At 41.5% G+C, this 17,284-nt stretch overlaps 1 protein-coding gene across 18 annotated transcripts in view; it reads right to left on the bottom strand.

The window, feature by feature from the left end:
* Positions 1–17,284, bottom strand: part of DTNB (dystrobrevin beta) — a 299,924-nt gene that overhangs the window by 262,623 nt on the left and 20,017 nt on the right. For all 18 annotated transcript variants that reach the window (XR_004054289.1, XR_004054290.1, XM_010383016.2 and 15 more), the window contains exon 2: positions 8,710–8,777. Coding sequence is in view for 16 of the 18 variants with exons in the window: in XM_010383016.2 (XP_010381318.1) it covers positions 8,710–8,776 (67 nt within the window). In the remaining 2 variants the exon portion in view is untranslated. The remainder of the gene's footprint in view (positions 1–8,709; positions 8,778–17,284) is intronic.

Consider the following 17,284-nt stretch of genomic DNA (forward strand, 5'->3'; position numbering starts at 1 on the left):
CAAATGATTTCGTTATCTTTTTCTTTGCAGTAAGAATAAAAACCCTGGGGGACAGAGAGGAGGCCAGAGGTCTCATCAGAGAGGAAGATACAAATACAACCAAGACCACTGAACTGTAAGGATGACTCTCTCAGTGGGTGAACTAGGAAAAAAAGAGAAAGCATCCCACAAAGGGAAATGCTGGGGGCACAAGCCTTTCTCCACCTTGATTTAGATTTACATTTATCTGAATTTAACAAAAATAAGAATAACAGCAAGCAAAGAAAGTGGTAAGTAAATGGCCGGACGCAGTGGCTCACGCTTGTAATCCCAGCACGTTGGGAGGCTGAGGTGAGCAGATCACTTGAGGTCAGGAGTTTGAGACCTGGCTGGCCAGCTTAGCGAAACCCCATCTCTATTAGTAATACAAAAATTAGCTGGGTTGTGGTGGTGCACACGTGTGAGAGAATGAGGCACAAGAACTGCTTGAGCTGAGATTGAGACATTGCACTCCAGCCTGGGCGACAGAGCAAGACTCCATCTCAAAAAAAAAAGAAAAAAGAAAGTAGTAACTAAATGGATTAGATTACACAAAATAATAACAAAATCTAATATGTAGGGTAAAAAAGATATCTTTTTTCTTTTTTTTAAACAGGGTCTCACTCACCCTGGCATTGGAGTACAGTTTCACAATCTCAGCTCACTGTAACGTTGACTTCCCAGGCTCAAGCAATCCTTCCACCTATCAGCCTCCCAAGTAGCTGGGACTACAAAAACATGCCACCACACCCGGCTAATTTTTGTACTTTTCTGGAGACAGGGTTTCGCCATGTTGCCCAGGCTGGTCTCAAACTTCTAGGCTCAAGCAATCCACCTGCCTCGGCCTCCCAAAGTGCTGGAATTACAGGCATGAGCCACTGAGCCTGGCCCTTAAAAAAGATAATACTAAAAATGGTATAAATTTCATTAAGGGGTACCCAAAAATATTCCAATACCCTCATATTTGAAAAAAGTTACAAATATTGATAAGCTATATTTTAATTGATGTCAATATTTCCAGGATAAAGAACAGAAAAATATATAACTCACAACCAAGTAGAGGGAAACAATGGGATGGAAGGAAGAAAGCAAGCTCAGTTCCTCTAAGACAGGGAAAGAAAGAAGGAACATATCAAAACAAGGACAAAATTGAGGCATAAAATATGATGGATATGTAAACCAAAAACAAAACTCTAAGGCACCCCAACCATCTGAATGAACTTCCTCCTCAGCCAGGACTCGTTTAAAATTTAACCTGAGAGACTGTTTCAGGCCATGATAGGAAGTTGGGATCAAACATGCCTCATTGTACCTCTCAGGCATGAATAACAACACAGACTTTAAGCCTAATAAGAAACATATTGGCCGAGCACGGTAGCTCACGCTGTAATCCCAGCACTTTGGGAGGTTGAGGCAGATGGATTACCTGAGGTCAGGAGTTTGAGACCAGCCGGACCAACATGGTGAAACCCCATCTCTACTAAAAATACAAAAATTAGCCAGGCATAGTGGCAGCTGCCCGTAATCCCAGCTACTTGGGAGGCTGAGACAGGAGAATCGCTTGAAACCAGGAGGTGGAGATTGCAGTGAGCCGAGATCGCGCCACTGCACTCCAGCCTGGGTGACAGAGTGAGACTCCGTCTCAAAAAAAAAAAAAAAAAGCAAAAAGAAACATATTACAACCTGTTCTCTCTGCAGTCTGCTACCAGGAGGCTTCATCTGTATGAGAAAACTTTGGTCTCCACAACCTCTTATTGCAACCCAGACATTCCTTTCTATTGATCCCAGGTCTTTGGATAAATTCAACCGATTTTTAACCAGAAAACTTTTAAATCTACCTATAAGCTAGAAGCCCCCACCCCCCACCCCTTCAAGTTGTTCTGCCTTTCTGGACCAAACCAATATGTTTCTTAAATGTGTTTGATTTTAGTCTCATGCCTCCTTAAAATGTATAAAACCAAGCTGCACCCCGACCACCTTGGGAGGTCTCAGGACCTCCTGAGGGCTGTGTCACGGGCCATGGTCACTACATTTAGCTTCAAATAAATCTCTTCAAATATTTTACAGAATTTGACTCTTAAAAGCTAGACAAAATAAACTCTTCAGTGACAAGGCAAAGACTGTCATATTGTTTTTTTAAAAAATATTCTAGCTTATGCTACTTATAAGAGACAAAAACGTAAGAATTAAGAAAATTTTTAAGTAAAAGAATGAAAAGATACATACTGTACTAAGTATGCTACCTGAAAGAAACCCAGCATTAGCTCTATCAATATGCTACAAAATAGACTTAAATGCATCAAAAGCATTACTAGAAAAAGAAGGTAACTATATAATGATAAAGGATTCACTTTCCTAGGTAGACATAACATTTTAAAGGTACAAGCATCCAAGAATTAAAGTTTCAAAAGCTAACAAAAGTACAGAGAAAACTTTAACACTCTTGATCAAAGCAGACATATTTAACATCTTTCAGTGATTAAGATCAAGCAATCAAATCACCGACAAAAAAGATTTTAATGAAATACGCAACAAGCTTCATCTAAATAATACAGAAATCATACACATTATTTTCAAGTACTCATGCAATATATGGAAAAAAATATATATATAAATTAACAAATTCAAAGATTCCAGATCGTCCCTCATTTCCCGACCCAAATCCCAATTAAGCTATACAGGTTTATTTCACTAAAACATTTACTTTCAAATTTAAAAAGATACTCCAGTTGGGTGTGGTGGCCCACGCTTGTAATCCCAGCACTTTGGGAGGCCAAGGTGGGAGGATCGCTTGAGCTTCGGAGCTCAAGACCAGCCTGGGCAACGCAGCAATACCCTGTCTCTATCAATCAGTCAATCAACCAACCAACCAATCAATAAAAAGATATTTCTAAGTAATTAATAATAAAAACTAGAGGATATAGAGAACTGATTATGAAAAATAGTAAATATCAGAACACTTGGGATGCAAAAAAACAATCACAGGAAAGTTTATTCTTAAATGCTTACATAAGAAAAAAAGGCTGAAAACAAATGGCCTTAGTAACCCAACATAAATTGCTAGAAAAAAAACAGAATTGTGGCCGGGCGCGGTGGCTCAAGCCTGTAATCCCAGCACTTTGGGAGGCCGAGACGGGCGGATCACGAGGTCAGGAGATCGAGACCATCCTGGCAAACACGGTGAAACCCCATCTCTACTAAAAAACACACCAAAAAAAACTAGCTGGGCGAGGTGGCAGGCGCCTGTAGTCCCAGCTACTCGGGAGGCTGAGGCAGGAGAATGGCGTGAACCCGGGAGGCGGAGCTTGCAGTGAGCTGAGATCCGGCCACTGCACTCCAGCCTGGGCGACAGAGTGAGACTCCGTCTCAAAAAAAAAAAAAAAAAGAAAAAAAGAAAAATAACAGAATTGCCTAAATAGGAAGACAAAAATAAACAGCACAAATGAGGCAGAGAACAAAGATATACAAAGAGGACCAATAAAGCTAAAAGTCAGTCCTTTGCCAATAAAATTGGCAAACTTTGGAAAAGACAAAATAAAATCAGAATCTCTGAGCACTGGAGGCCTGGTATCAAGTACTCTGCACAATCAACTGGAAAACTTTCGCTTTAGCACCAGAGTTGAGGATCACTCTTCTCACCTGTCACCTTTCATTTTTCTTAGGGATTTTATATTATGTAAGAATCATAAACTACCGATTTATTTCTATGGAATATATTCCATTCTTCTGTTAATAAATATTTATCGAGGCACCACCATGATAAACAGATGAGATCCTTATTCTCATGTTGCTTAGAGTCTAAAAGAGAAAATATTAAGCAAAGAAAGAATAAACTAATTTCATTGCTGTTCATAACAGAAAATGTAAAAATACTGTCTAAAAACATAAAGGCTTAAGGACATTATATAAAGTCATAACAGTAAAGGTAACACAAGGTTGAAAAATACAAACTATGTAACAAACCTGCACACGTACCCCCTGAATCTAAACATTACAATTATTTTTTAAAAAGAGCTCCAAAAGGAAATATTCTGAACGCTAAGGTTAAAAAAACATAAACTATTTAAATTAATAAATTATTACGACTGCTTTTATGCTACAATGGCAGAGTTGAATAGCTTGACAAAGAACTCATCATACAGCCTGCAAATCCTAAAATATTTACTTTCTGGCTCTTTAAGAAAAAGATGGCTGGCCCCAGCACTGTATGAACAGAGTGAAGAGGAAATACATTCCTCTCAAGGGAAGCAGAGAACATCTGATAAAATTCAATATTCAAGGCCGGGCGCGGTGGCTCATGCCTGTAATCCCAGCACTTTGGGAGGCCGAGGCGGGCAGATCACGAGGTCAGGAGATCGAGACCATCCTGACTAACACGGTGAAACCCCATTTCTACCAAAAATACAAAAAAATTAGCGGGGCATGGTGGCGGGAGGCTGAGGCAGGAGAATGGTGTGAACCCGGGAGGCGGAGCTTACAGTGAGCCGAGATTGCGCCGCTGCACTCCAGCCTGTGCAACAGAGCAAGACTTCATCTCAAAAAAAAAAAAAAAAAAAAAATTCAATATTCAGTTATGACTTAAGAAAATAATGATAATGATTCCTGGAAAATTAAGACATATTAGTTCCTTCACCTTTATCAGGTTACCCTGTAGCAATTATCACACTTAAAAGTGAAATATTAGAAATAGAGAAATAATAGAAATACTAGAAACATTCCCATGAAAATAAAAAACAAGACAAGGATGCTCCTGCTATCCTTCCTACTTTTCTTTTTTTTTTTTTTTTTGAGTCGCAGTCTTGCTCTGCTGCCCAGGCTGGAGTGCGATGGCGTGATCTCCATTCACTGCAAGCTCCGCCTCCCGGGTTCACGCCATTCTCCTGCCTCAGCCTCCCAAGTAGCTGGGACTATAGCCCCCACCAGCATGTCCAGGTAATTTTTTGGTATTTTTAGTAGAGACAGGGTTTCACCACGTTAGCCAGGATGGTCTCGAACTCCTGACCTCGTGATCTGCTCACCTTGGCCTCCCAAAGTGCTTGGATTACAGGCATGAGCCACCGCGCCCAGCCATCCTTCCTACTTTTCAATATAATATCTGCGGCCCTAACCAGTACACTAGGTCAAAAAAAGGGTATAAGGATCACAATTACAAAAGGAAGAGTCAAAATTGTCTTTCTTTAAAAATGGTATAGTTACTGGCCGGGCACGGTAGTTCATACCGTTAATCCCAGCGCTTTGGGAGGTCGAGGTGGGAGGATCACTTGAGCCCAGGAGTTCGAGACCAGCCAGCCTGGGCACCATAGTGTGAACCCATTGCTACAAAAAAAACAAGAAAATTAGCCAGGCCTGTTGGCACATGCCTGTAGTCTCAGATACCCAGAAGGCTGAGGCGGGAGGATCAATTGAGCCCTGGAGGCGGAGCCTGCAGTAAGCTATGATCATACCTTCACACTCCAGCCTGAGTGACAGAGCAAGACACAGTCTCAAAGAAAAAGAAAAAAAATGGTACAGTTACCTACCTAAGTAGAAATCTATAACCATTAAGACTAATAAGAGATGAGAAAGAGTACTAGATTCAAAATTGACATACGAAAATCAACCTACTAAATGATACAACTGAATAATAGCTGGAAAAAGGTGATTCTGGCACCCACAGAAAGTAGTTATGCTGGAGTTTCTGGTTGACATTGCTGGAAATGAGGGGGTGGGGCTTCCAGCAGCAGATATTATAGTCACCCATGCAATTCCTCCTGTGAAGAAATAGAGGAGACTCAAGAAGTCACACTCACCAAACATCTCCCAGACTGACTGTTATCCTTAAGTCAGAGGATGATAATTCATATGAGGTTTCTGTGTAAGAGTAGTAACATTCACAAAGAAGTAAACCCAGTTCTTGACAGGACTACTTCAGATCTCCACCCCATCACGCCAGCATGCCCATGTGTATTTACTTAAGGCACCCCAGCCTCTTCGTAGTATCAGGAATTACTATGTCTATATATTTGGTTTCCTATTTTGTCTGCTTCCCTTTACTAACATGGAAATTTCATGAAGTGAGGTCAGGGACTGTGTTTTGTTCTCCTCTGTGGCCCTAGCACCCAGAACAGTGCCTGGCGCATAGTAGATCCTCAATAAATGCACTAGAAGTTAAGGGAAAAGATGACCCCTATGCTGAGTTTTGAAGGGCAGGCAGGAGCAGTGTGCCAGGTGGTGGAGGCAACGGTATTGTGCAAAGGCACAAAGGCATGAAACCACATGATCTGCAGGAAAGCTAATTCAGTATTGCTGGGAAGTAACATGCAAGGAATGTGATGGAAAAATTGGGAACTACTGGCCAAAGCAAAAAAGGGGCCAGAAGGGCCTGTTCGGCAATCTTAGGAGTGGGGTCCTTCCCATTAAAGTGATGAGAAGCAAGTAAAGGAAGGTAAGCAAAGAAGTAGAACAGATTTAGGCCAGGCACAGTGGCTCACACCTGTAACCCCAGCACTTTGGGAGGCCAAGACAGGCGGATCACTTGAGGTCAGGAGTTTGAGACCAGCCCTGCCAACATGGTGAAACCCCGTCTCTACTAAAAATACAAAAATTAGCCAGGTGTGATGGTGGGCACCTGTGATCCCAGCTACTCAGAAGGCTGAGGCATGAGAATCACTTGAACCCAGGAGGTGGAGGTTGCAGTGAGCCGAGATCGAGCCACTGCACTCCCGCCTGGGTGGCTGAGTGAAACTCCCTCTCAAAAAAAAAAAAAAAAAAAAAAAGTAGCACAGATGTATATAATTCAATCTGGTAGCTGATCAGAGACAGCAGATTTGAGAGGGTCAAGATTGGAAAAAGGGTTCAGGAAATTATTGCTTTAGTTCAGAAAAGTACCAACAATAAAAAAAAATTAGTAATAGATACAACCATCCATATTAAGTATGTACTACTTACTTCATACTTAAGTATGTAAGTGTCAGGCATTGTGCCAAGTGCTTTATTCACATTATCTCATGTAATCTTCACAACAATTCTAAGAAGTCAATGCCATTCCTGCTTTATGGATGAGGAAACAGAGGCCCAGAGAGATTAAGTTAACTTGCCTAAGGTTATTCAGTCAGGAAGTGAGGCAGCCAAGATCCAAACTAAGCAGTCTAACTGCAAAGCTGGATTCAAAGCCGCTGTGGTGTGATGAACAGAATCAGACTCATGTACATAGTAAAATTCAGATGCCTTCTGATTTCTTTGGAGGTAGAAGGTGAGGTGGAGGGAAGTGACTCCAAGGTGTCTGGCTTGGATTACTAGCCATTAGAAGCTCAGAACTACAAAAGTCCTTAATGATCACCCAGTTGGGCTACCTATCCAATGCCGAAATTTCTTCTTTACCACCTCTAACAAATAGTTATCCAGCCTATGACTAACAGGACAACACATGGCTTAGCTGAGTCAAACTCTGCCTACCATTACCAAGACCCTAAAGATGTCAAATGAGTTGAGAGTCGGGTCTTCAGAGACTTTTACCCACTGATTTTCATACTGCGATATGCAGAATTCTAGAATTCTGCAAGGGCCTTAGAGGCTATCCCAGGCTGGCTCTTCCTCCCCTCTCCTGCTTCAACCAAGCACTACCAATTTTATAATACTCTTATGTTGAGGGTCCCCGTAAGATTTCGCTGGGAAAAAGACAGTACAGTACTTTTGAAAGGTTTCATAATCACTGGTCCAGACCAACAACCCCTATTTCATGGCAAAGGAATTTGAGGTCCAGCAAATGCGACCTTGAGTTGGTCAAGGTCACATGGTCATGGTCACATAGACAAGTAGTCACAGAGCAAAACAATCCTGCAAGGATTGGGAACCACCCCACCTCTCTTAGCCATCTTCTTCTCTCTGTTTGAACTGTATAAAACAATGTAATTTTTTTTTTTTTTTTTTTTTTTTTTTTTTTTTTTTTTTGAGACAGAGTCTCGCTCTGTCACCCAGGCTGGAGTGCTGTGGCCGGATCTCAGCTCACTGCAAGCTCCACCTCCCGGGTTCACGCCATTCTCCTGCCTCAGCCTCCAGAGTAGCTGGGACTACAGGCGCCCGCCAGCTCGCCCGGCTAGTTTTTTTTTTGTATTTTTTAGTAGAGACGAGGTTTCACCGTGTTAGCCAGGATGGTCTTGATCTCCTGACCTCGTGATCCGCCCGTCTCGGCCTCCCGAAGTGCTGGGATTACAGGCTTGAGCCACCGCGCCCGGCTGTGTAATTTTTAACAGAATATTTAAAGTTAAAAATATATCAAAATACACATTCATTCTTTTTAGTTTTCCAATATCTCTAGGTGTTGCCCTAACACTTAGTCCTCTCTGTCTCAGAACTGGTATCTAGTGGAAGGCAATTTATATAATATATTAATCATTAATCACCACCTGCAAGCTCACGGTAACAACGGAGTTACAGCAAGAGATCTAAATTGACTGGCATGGTACAAAATCACAGGCATTCTAGGTAACATTTCTACCTTATTATTTATGGCCTTGCCTAAGAAAGCAAGGCAGTTCTACTAAAATATATGCTTTGGCTTGGGGTCCTTCAACTCCATGATTCTTTTACTCCCATTCTTCCCTCTTTAAAGTTTAAAACTTGTAACTGATTAAAGCTATGACTTGATTAAAAAAAAAAAACACACACACACACAAACATTCCTGCACATACGAACAAGGACTCAAGACTCACGCATTTCTATGAACAGCTGCCTCTTCTCTGCCATGGTCTTCCGCTTGTTCCCACTTTCTTCAATCATCCTAGAGACAAAGAAAGATACAATAAACCACTGTATAATTTGACAATTCAATCAAGTGCTAATCATTCCATTGTGAAGAGGTACAGGAAACCAAGTTGCAAATGCACATTTTAACAGAGTATCAGTAAAAATAAACTGAAAGCCTAATTCAGAAAAAGATAAACCACCTCCTTTTATTTGATAGCTTCTAAAATATTGTAAATCAATACTTATATGAGCTCATACAATTGCTTACTGTGCTAAAAATATGGGGCTGTCTTACTTCTAACTTTATTTTCTCTGCAGAGTCCTGGATTAGTTTAAGTAACTTCCCATATCTCTACTGGTTTATATCGATAAACATGTTACTAAATATAATTTAGAAAATAAATGTAATGAAAGGCTGTAATAAAGGACATAAGAATGGTTAGCTTATACATAAAATATATATGAATATTCAATTTCATATTAAAGAAATCAGGTATTAATCCCTGATATGGTTTGGCTGTGTCCCCATCCAAATCTCAACTTGAATTGTATCTCCCAGAATTTCCCTGTGTTGTGGGAGGGAGGTAATTGAATCATGCGGGCTGGTCTTTCCCGTACTATTCTCGTGACAGTAAGTCTCATGAGATCTGATGGGTTTATCAGGGGTTTCCGCTTTTGCTTCTTCCTCATTTTCTCTTGCTGCTGCCATGTAAGAAGTGCCTTTCACCTCCCACCATGATTCTGAGGCCTCCCCAGTCATGTGGCACTGTAAGTTCAATTAAACAGAAAGAAAGAAAGAAAAAGAAAGAAAGAAAGAGAGAGAGAGAAAGAAAGAGAGGAGAAAGAGAGAGAGAAAGAGAGAGAGAGAGAAAGAAAATAAACTCTTCAGAGCTTTCTTTTTTTTTTTTTGAGACTTGAGTCTCACTCTGTCGCCCAGGCTGGAGTGCAGTGGCGTGATCCCAGCTCGCTGCAACCTCCGACTCCCAGGTTCAAGCAATTATTGTGCTTCAGCCTCCTGAGTAGCTGGGATTACAGGCACGCGCCACCATGCCTGGCTAATTTTTTTATTTTTAGTAGAGATGGAGTTTCACCATGTTAGCCAGGCTGGTCTCGAACTCCCAGTCTCAAGTGATCCGCCCACCTCAGCCTCCCAAAGTGCTGAGATTACAGGTGTGAGCCACCGTGCTCGGCCCTATTCAGAGCTTTCTTCCAGACTCAGTGACCTGGGACTAGATAGAGTGTGGGAAGAGGGTAGATGTGGTTCGTTCACCTGCCGTCTTAGATCTTCCCAATGTGCCTTTCACTCCTCCTCTTGACAACTGCCTTCTGTATCTTTCCTTCACTTTCTTCTACTACAGATCATTTTTCTCCTTTTTTTCCCCTCATTCACCTGTATCATCCTCCAGCTTAATCACCAAAACCCTGTCAGGTAGATATAATGCCCATATTACAAATGAGGAAACAAACGCTCAGAAAAGACAATTACTTAATCAAGGATACAGGGACTGGTAAGTGGCAGAGCCAAGAGATTTCAAAGCTCATGTTTCTTCCACCACACTTTAAAGCAACATAACCCCCTGCTCACCAAACAAATTTCTGAATTACTCTAGGTGAGTTCTGTCATAACACAACCACCTTTAGAGATTGGCCTGGTTCTCAACCAGGGACAATTTTGCCCCCACGGGACATTTAGCAATATCTACAGTCAGTTTTGGTTGTCACGACTGGGAGGGTGCTACTGGCATCTAGTAGACAGAGGTCAGGGACACCGCTCAACATTCTACAATGCACTGGAGAGTATTCCACAACAAAGAATCATCCAGTCCAAAACAACAATAGTGCTGAGGCTGAGAAACCCTGTGACAGACCATGTAACAGAATTTTAAAAACAGTAAACATTCAAAACCAGCCAGTATTAACTTTAGCTATTTGTTCAGTATGATATTCAACAGCAAAAGAGCTGGCATCCTGAATTCTAACAATAGTTTTCTTCAGCCTTTAAACTCACCTTGTCACTCAATTTCTGCATCTCAAGTTCATCATTTGTCAAATGGACATAAAGGGGATACCTTTTGGAAAGCAATGTGGAATAACAAAAGAATGCGTGTTTTAGTCAATTAAACTAAAAATACTAGCTCCAACACTGGAAAGATTATTTAATCCTTCTGAATCTCGGATTCATCATGTGTAAAACTGTGATGATCACGAGCACCTTCCTCACGGACTGTTGTGAGGACTCACAGCAAATGCCGAGAACAATTCCCAGCACACAGTCAGTGTTCCCTAAGTGTTAGAATGGACCAGCACACCAAACTGATGCTAAGAAAACTCTGTTACTCAACAGGAGCCGTAACACTGACATTATCTGTTGACTGAACAGGCGCAGCAGACCCTGCCTTTATTCCATCACCAGGCTACACGAAGGTCTAACTGTCCAGTTTCTAGTTGCCAGCATCTGCATTTCTTTGCCTGCAGACAGACTGTGCTAAAAATTAGACCCAAGTTCCTACTGTGAAAGCAAGCAAATTACAAAACTGAATTCACAGTCCTGACAAGATTCTTCTGAACCCTCCAGGCCAGAAGCAGCTTTCTTCCTCTTACTACAAGAGGGCGGTCTCCCCTGACTAAAAACTATGCAGAGGTCTCAGCTGGGATGCATGCCTCCAAAGATGCCTACCCTCCTGGAGATATGTGCCTACCTCCCTCACTGCTTGTAGGCTAACAACCAGGCATTGTCAGAATAGGGAGGTACTGGCCCTCCTTTTGATGAAAGCACTGATCCACCAACACAGTGTGATATGATGAGATGTACTGGCAAGAACTGGAAGAACATACCTGGATCTTGAGAGTGCTGAACTTGGAGGTCAAGTATAAGGCTGGCAAGGAAATGTCTGTTGATATGGGCCACTCTTCCATGACTCACAATTTAATGTTCCAAAAAGGGCATCCGGAGCCAGTCCTAACATGCTGCTAGAATGGCTCATTTAAGGCGGAAATAAATGTTTCTAATAATGTCTTAAAGGAAATAAATTGAAAATCCCGGAACTGCATGGCAAGGTATTAAAGAAGGAGTCAAAAGAGTGCCCCTATATCGCCTAGCCCCTACCAGGTACACTGGCCTGACAGCACCTGAGGGCTTTCTCTATCCTGGAGTCCATTTTGTTCCCTTGCGTGGCACGCCTGATGTGTAGATCTACCACCTCCTGAAAAAATCTTAATCAATGATTGAAAGAGATGGTATATAAACACTCCACCTACCTTTCCCCTGAAGGACTGACTATAAGACATAATTTTACATTCGCTCCTGGAGTTTCTCAGTGGGAATGCTGTGAAAAAACCTGGTTGATAACAAATCTTGTATTTGCAATCTTTGCTATCTCCCCTCTCCTCTCTCACTTCCCACTCCCCAACTGGCTTTTCCAAGGATAACCTCCAAAACAAAATACTTGCATTTAAATCCTTGTCTACAAGTCAGCTACTGGGGGAATTAAGGCATTAAGTAGTTTCATTTTAAGCAATCTTATAATTCAGGTTACACAAAATCCAAATTAATGGGATACACCAAAACTGAGATTACTATAAACCATTTCCCTAGGCCCAGTCAACGTGACTCCATGCCAGTGCTTTAAGTACACTAATGCCTGTATCTTTGTAATTATGCTTTTAACAGTTCCATACCTAATAAGGGTATATCTACTCAAATACCACAGCTGATGAGATGCCCTTGCCATTCTGATATAACCTTGAAGACCAATACTACCACAAATGTAAGTACCTCTCTCTGCTTCCTCCCACTTGAACTCCTAGCACTCTGCCTTTTCTTAGCCACACAATCTAGAGATAACCAATATCATTACCTTCACACTAACTCTAATTTCAAACCCTGCCATTTCCTTCCTCATAATCACGCTCATATCCACCCTCTTTTCCCATTTCAACTGCCAAAATCTTTGTCCACACTAATGCACAAATAAAATTCTATGACCTCAGATTCTATGATCTCAGAATCCCCCACCCCTGTCTTCCTGTAGTTCATCCTGTGGGCATAGAGAGAAATCCAGTAGGCACATTTATTGAAACATGTCTGGTCTTCAGTGGGTCCAAATCACCCTACTCAGGAGCTTCATTTCACCCAATTTAAAGAACCAGAACACAGCTTCAGTCTACAAAGTATAAAGGTGGCCAGGGTCCTAGCTATGCAAATGTAACGAAGTTTCATAAGCAAAGTTTCTTAAATCGAAAAGGGTTGAAACTTGGCCAGGTGCAGTGGCTCACGCCTGTAATCCCAGCACTTTGGGAGGCCGAGGCAGGCAGATCACCTGAGGTGAGGAGTTCAAGACCAGCCTGGCCAACATGGTGAAACCCAGTCTCTACTAAAACACACAAAAAAAATTAGCTGGGTGTGGTGGTGCATGCCTGTAATGCCAGCTAATTGGGAGGCTGAGGCAGGTGAATCTTTTAAACTCAGGAGCCAGAGGTTGCAGTGAGGTGAGATCGTGCCCCTGCACTTCAGCCTGGGCAACAGGGTGAGACTCCGGCAACAGGGTGAGACTCCGTCTCAAAAACAAATAAATAAAAGGGTTGAAACTGAAAGTTCCTAGAAGAGGCTGTTTAATATCCTAAGCCCAAAGCAAAACCAAATGAATGGGTTTGGAAAGCACAACCCATGAAATAAAAAAACAATAGATTGGATTTTATCAAAATTAGCTGCCCTGCAAAAGATACTATTAAGTCATTGAAAAGACAGGCAACTGAGTGACAGAAAATATTTTCAAAACACATATCTGATGAAGTACTTGTATACAAATTATATAAAGAACACTGGGCACGGTGACTCACACTTGTAATCCCAATAGGATTTGGAAGGCTGAGGTGGGGAGATCACTTCAGCCCAGGAGTTCAAGACCAGCCTGGGCAACATGGCAAAAGCTCATCTCTACAAGAAAAACACAAAAACCGCCAGGCATGGTGCACACCTGTATTCCTGGCTACTTGGGAGGCTGAGGTGGGAAGGATCACTTGTGCCCAGCAGTTCGAGGCTGCAGTGAACTGTGATCGCACCACTGTACTCCAGCCTGGGTGACGAAGCGAAACCCTGTCTCAAACAAAACTCATAAAACTCAGTAACAAAACAAGACAACAGCTCAATCAAAAACAATCAAAAGATCTGAACAGAAATCTTACCAAAGAAGATACACAGATGGTAAATAAGCACATGAAAAGATGTTCAACAACATTTATTATTTGGAAATTACAAATTAAAACAAAATAACACTACATACCTACCAGAGTGGTTAAAATAAAAACAACTGACAACATCAAATGCTGACAACGGCCGGGTGCAATGGCTCATGACTGTAATCCCAGCACTCTGGGAGGCCAAGGTGGGTGGATCACCTGAAGTCAGGAGTTCGAGACTAGCCCAGCTAACATGGCAAAACCCTGTCTCTACTAAAAGTACAAAAGTTAGCTGGGCATGGTGGTACACACCTGTAGTCCCAGCTACTCAGGAGGCTGAGGCAGGAGAGTTGGTTGAACCTGGGAGGCAGAGGTTGCAGTATGCCGAAATCGCACCACTGCACTCCAGCCTGGGCAACAGAGTGAGACTCCATTTCAAAAAAAAGAACAAAAAAAATGCTGACAAGGATGCAGAGGCAGCAGGAACTCTCATCATTGCTGATGGGAATGCACAAGCAGTCACATTGTAAGAAACCTGGCAGTTTCTTACAAAGCTAATCACAGTCTTACCATATGATCCAATAATTGCACTGCTAGGTATTTGCTCAACTGAGTTGAAAATTTATGTCCACACAAAACCTGCACCCTAATGTTTACAGCTTTATTCTTGATTGCCAAAAGCTGGAAGCAATGATGATGCCCTTCAATAGATGAATGCATAAATAAACTGCAATAGTTCATAAATGGAACATTGTTCAGCAATAAAAAGAACAAAGTATCAAGCCATCAAAAGACATGGGGGAACCTTAAATGCATAATGCTAAGTGAAAAAATGCCAGTGTGAAAAGGCTACATACTGTATAACTCCAATTTTATGACCTTCTAGAAAAACAGAAACAGGAAAATGATCAGCGGTTGCCAGAGGTTTGGGGGAAGCAGGTGGTGAACTGCGTAGGTAAAGCACAGGGCAATTTTTAGGGCAGAGAAACTATTCTGTATGATACTATAACGGTGAAAACATGACACTATGTGTTTGTCAACACCGACAGAACTTTACAACACCAAGAGTGAATCTTTATTTTTTAATCTTTTAACTTTTTATTTATTTATTTTGTACAGACAGGGTCTCACTATTGTTGTCCAGTCTGGTCTCAAACTCCTGGACTCAAGCGATCCTCCCCACTGCTTCTCAAAGTTTCAGGACTACAGGAGTGAGCCACCACACCAGCCACAAAGAGTGAACCCGAATGCATGCAATTTAAAAAAAAAAAAAATCAGAGGATCCCAGAATGAAATGCAGAGTGTGACAAAGCAATCCAACTGTATTACATATGTATGAAATGACCTCATTGAAGAGAGTGGGGAAAAGGTAGTGACAAGGATGTGGAAGGACTGAGCAACACCATCAAACAACCAGAGCTAACTGACATCTAGAGAACACTGTACCGACAATAATGAAACGTACATTCTTCTTAGGTGCACATGAAACATGTACCAAGAAAGACCAGCTCTTGGGCCATAAAACAAACAGTAACAAATTCAAAAGAATTAAAATCATACAGAGTATGTTACCTGACCATAATGGATTGAAACTAGAATTCACTAAAAGAGACAAGTCAATGAAATCAAAAGCTGGTTCTTTAAAAGGATCAATAAAATTGATAAACCTCTAGCAAGACAGAAAAACAACAAAAAAGAGGGCATAAATTATCAATATTACTCATGAAACAGGGGAAGTTATCACTACAGAACACACGAACATTAGAAGAAACACCATGGAAATATTATGAACAATTTCATTCTATACATATAACAACTCAGATAAAACTGACCAATTCCTCAAAAGCTACAAATTGCCAGAACTCGTCCAGGATAAAACAGATAACCAGAATAACCCTATAACTACCAAAGACATTGAATTTGTAGCGTTTTTTAAAAAAACAAAAACCCTGTGAAAGGAATCTGCAAGCCCAAATCTACAAGATCCCTTCCAGAAAACAAAAGACAAGGAAACACTTACCTACTCATTTCGTAGCCAGCATTACCTAGATAACAAAACCCAACAAAGGCAGAAAAAAAGGAAAACTACCAATCAATGTTCATGAATATTGTTCATTCATTTTCACTGCAAAAGTCCTCAATGAAATATTAGCAAATGAAATCCACGAATGTACGAAAACTTACTACAAAACCATAGTAATTAAAAAAACAGTGTAGTATTGGCACAAGGATAGCAACAGGAATCAATGGAACAGACTGAGAGTCCAGAAACATATTCTTACACCTATGGTCATGTGATTTTCAACAAAGGTACCAAGACAATTCAATAGAGAAAGGATAGTCTTTTCAACAAGTGGTGCTGGAATGAAACTGCAGTATATTCATACAAATCATGGCATATACATACAATGGAATGTTGTTCAGCCATAAAAAGGAATGAAGTACTGAAGCATGTTACAACAAAAATGCTATGCTGAATGAAAGAAGCCAGTCATAAAAGACCACGTATTATATGATTCCAGTTCTACGAAATGTCCAGAATAGGTAAATCCATAGCAACAGAAGATTAATCATTGGTTTCCAGGGGTTTGTGAAGGGTTGCCAGGGGGAGGGTAAATAGGGAGTAACTGCTAATGAGTACAGGGTTCTTTTTAGGGATGATGCAAATGTTCTGAAATTACTAGTGATGGCTGCACAACTCTACACATACACTAAAAACCACTGAATTGTAGGTTGAATTATATAGTATGTGAATTATATCTCAAATAAGTTAAACAGAAAAAAGATATCTTGGCTGACTCTCTTTTCGGACTCAGCCCGCCTGCACCCAGGTGATTAAAAAGCTTTATTGCTCACACAAAGCCTGTTTGGTGGTCTCGCCACACGGACGCGCATGACATTTTGGTGCCGTGACTCGGATCGGGGACCTCCCTTGGGAGATCAGTCCCCTGTCCTCCTGCAATTTGTTCCGTGAGAAAGATCCACCTACAACCTCAGGTCCTCAGACCCACCAGCCCAAGGAACATCTCACCAATTTTAAATCGGGTAAGTGGCCTCTTTTTACTCTCTTCTCCAACCTCTCTCACTATCCCTCAACCTCTTTCTCCTTTCAATCTTGGCGCCACCCTTCAATCTCTCCCTTCTCTTAATTTCAATTCCTTTCATTTTCTGGTAGAGACAAAGGAGACACATTTTATCCGTGGACCCAAAACACCAGCGCCGGTCACAGACTGGTGAAGGCAGCCTTCCCTTAGTGTTTAATCATTGCAGGGTCGCCTCTCTGATTACTCACCCACGTTTCAGAGGTGTCTGACCACGCTGCAGGGACACCTGCCTTGGTCCTTCACCCTTAGCGGCAAGCCC

The sequence above is a fragment of the Rhinopithecus roxellana genome, chromosome 17 (assembly GCF_007565055.1).
Source record: "Rhinopithecus roxellana isolate Shanxi Qingling chromosome 17, ASM756505v1, whole genome shotgun sequence".
Taxonomy (NCBI): domain Eukaryota; kingdom Metazoa; phylum Chordata; class Mammalia; order Primates; family Cercopithecidae; genus Rhinopithecus; species Rhinopithecus roxellana.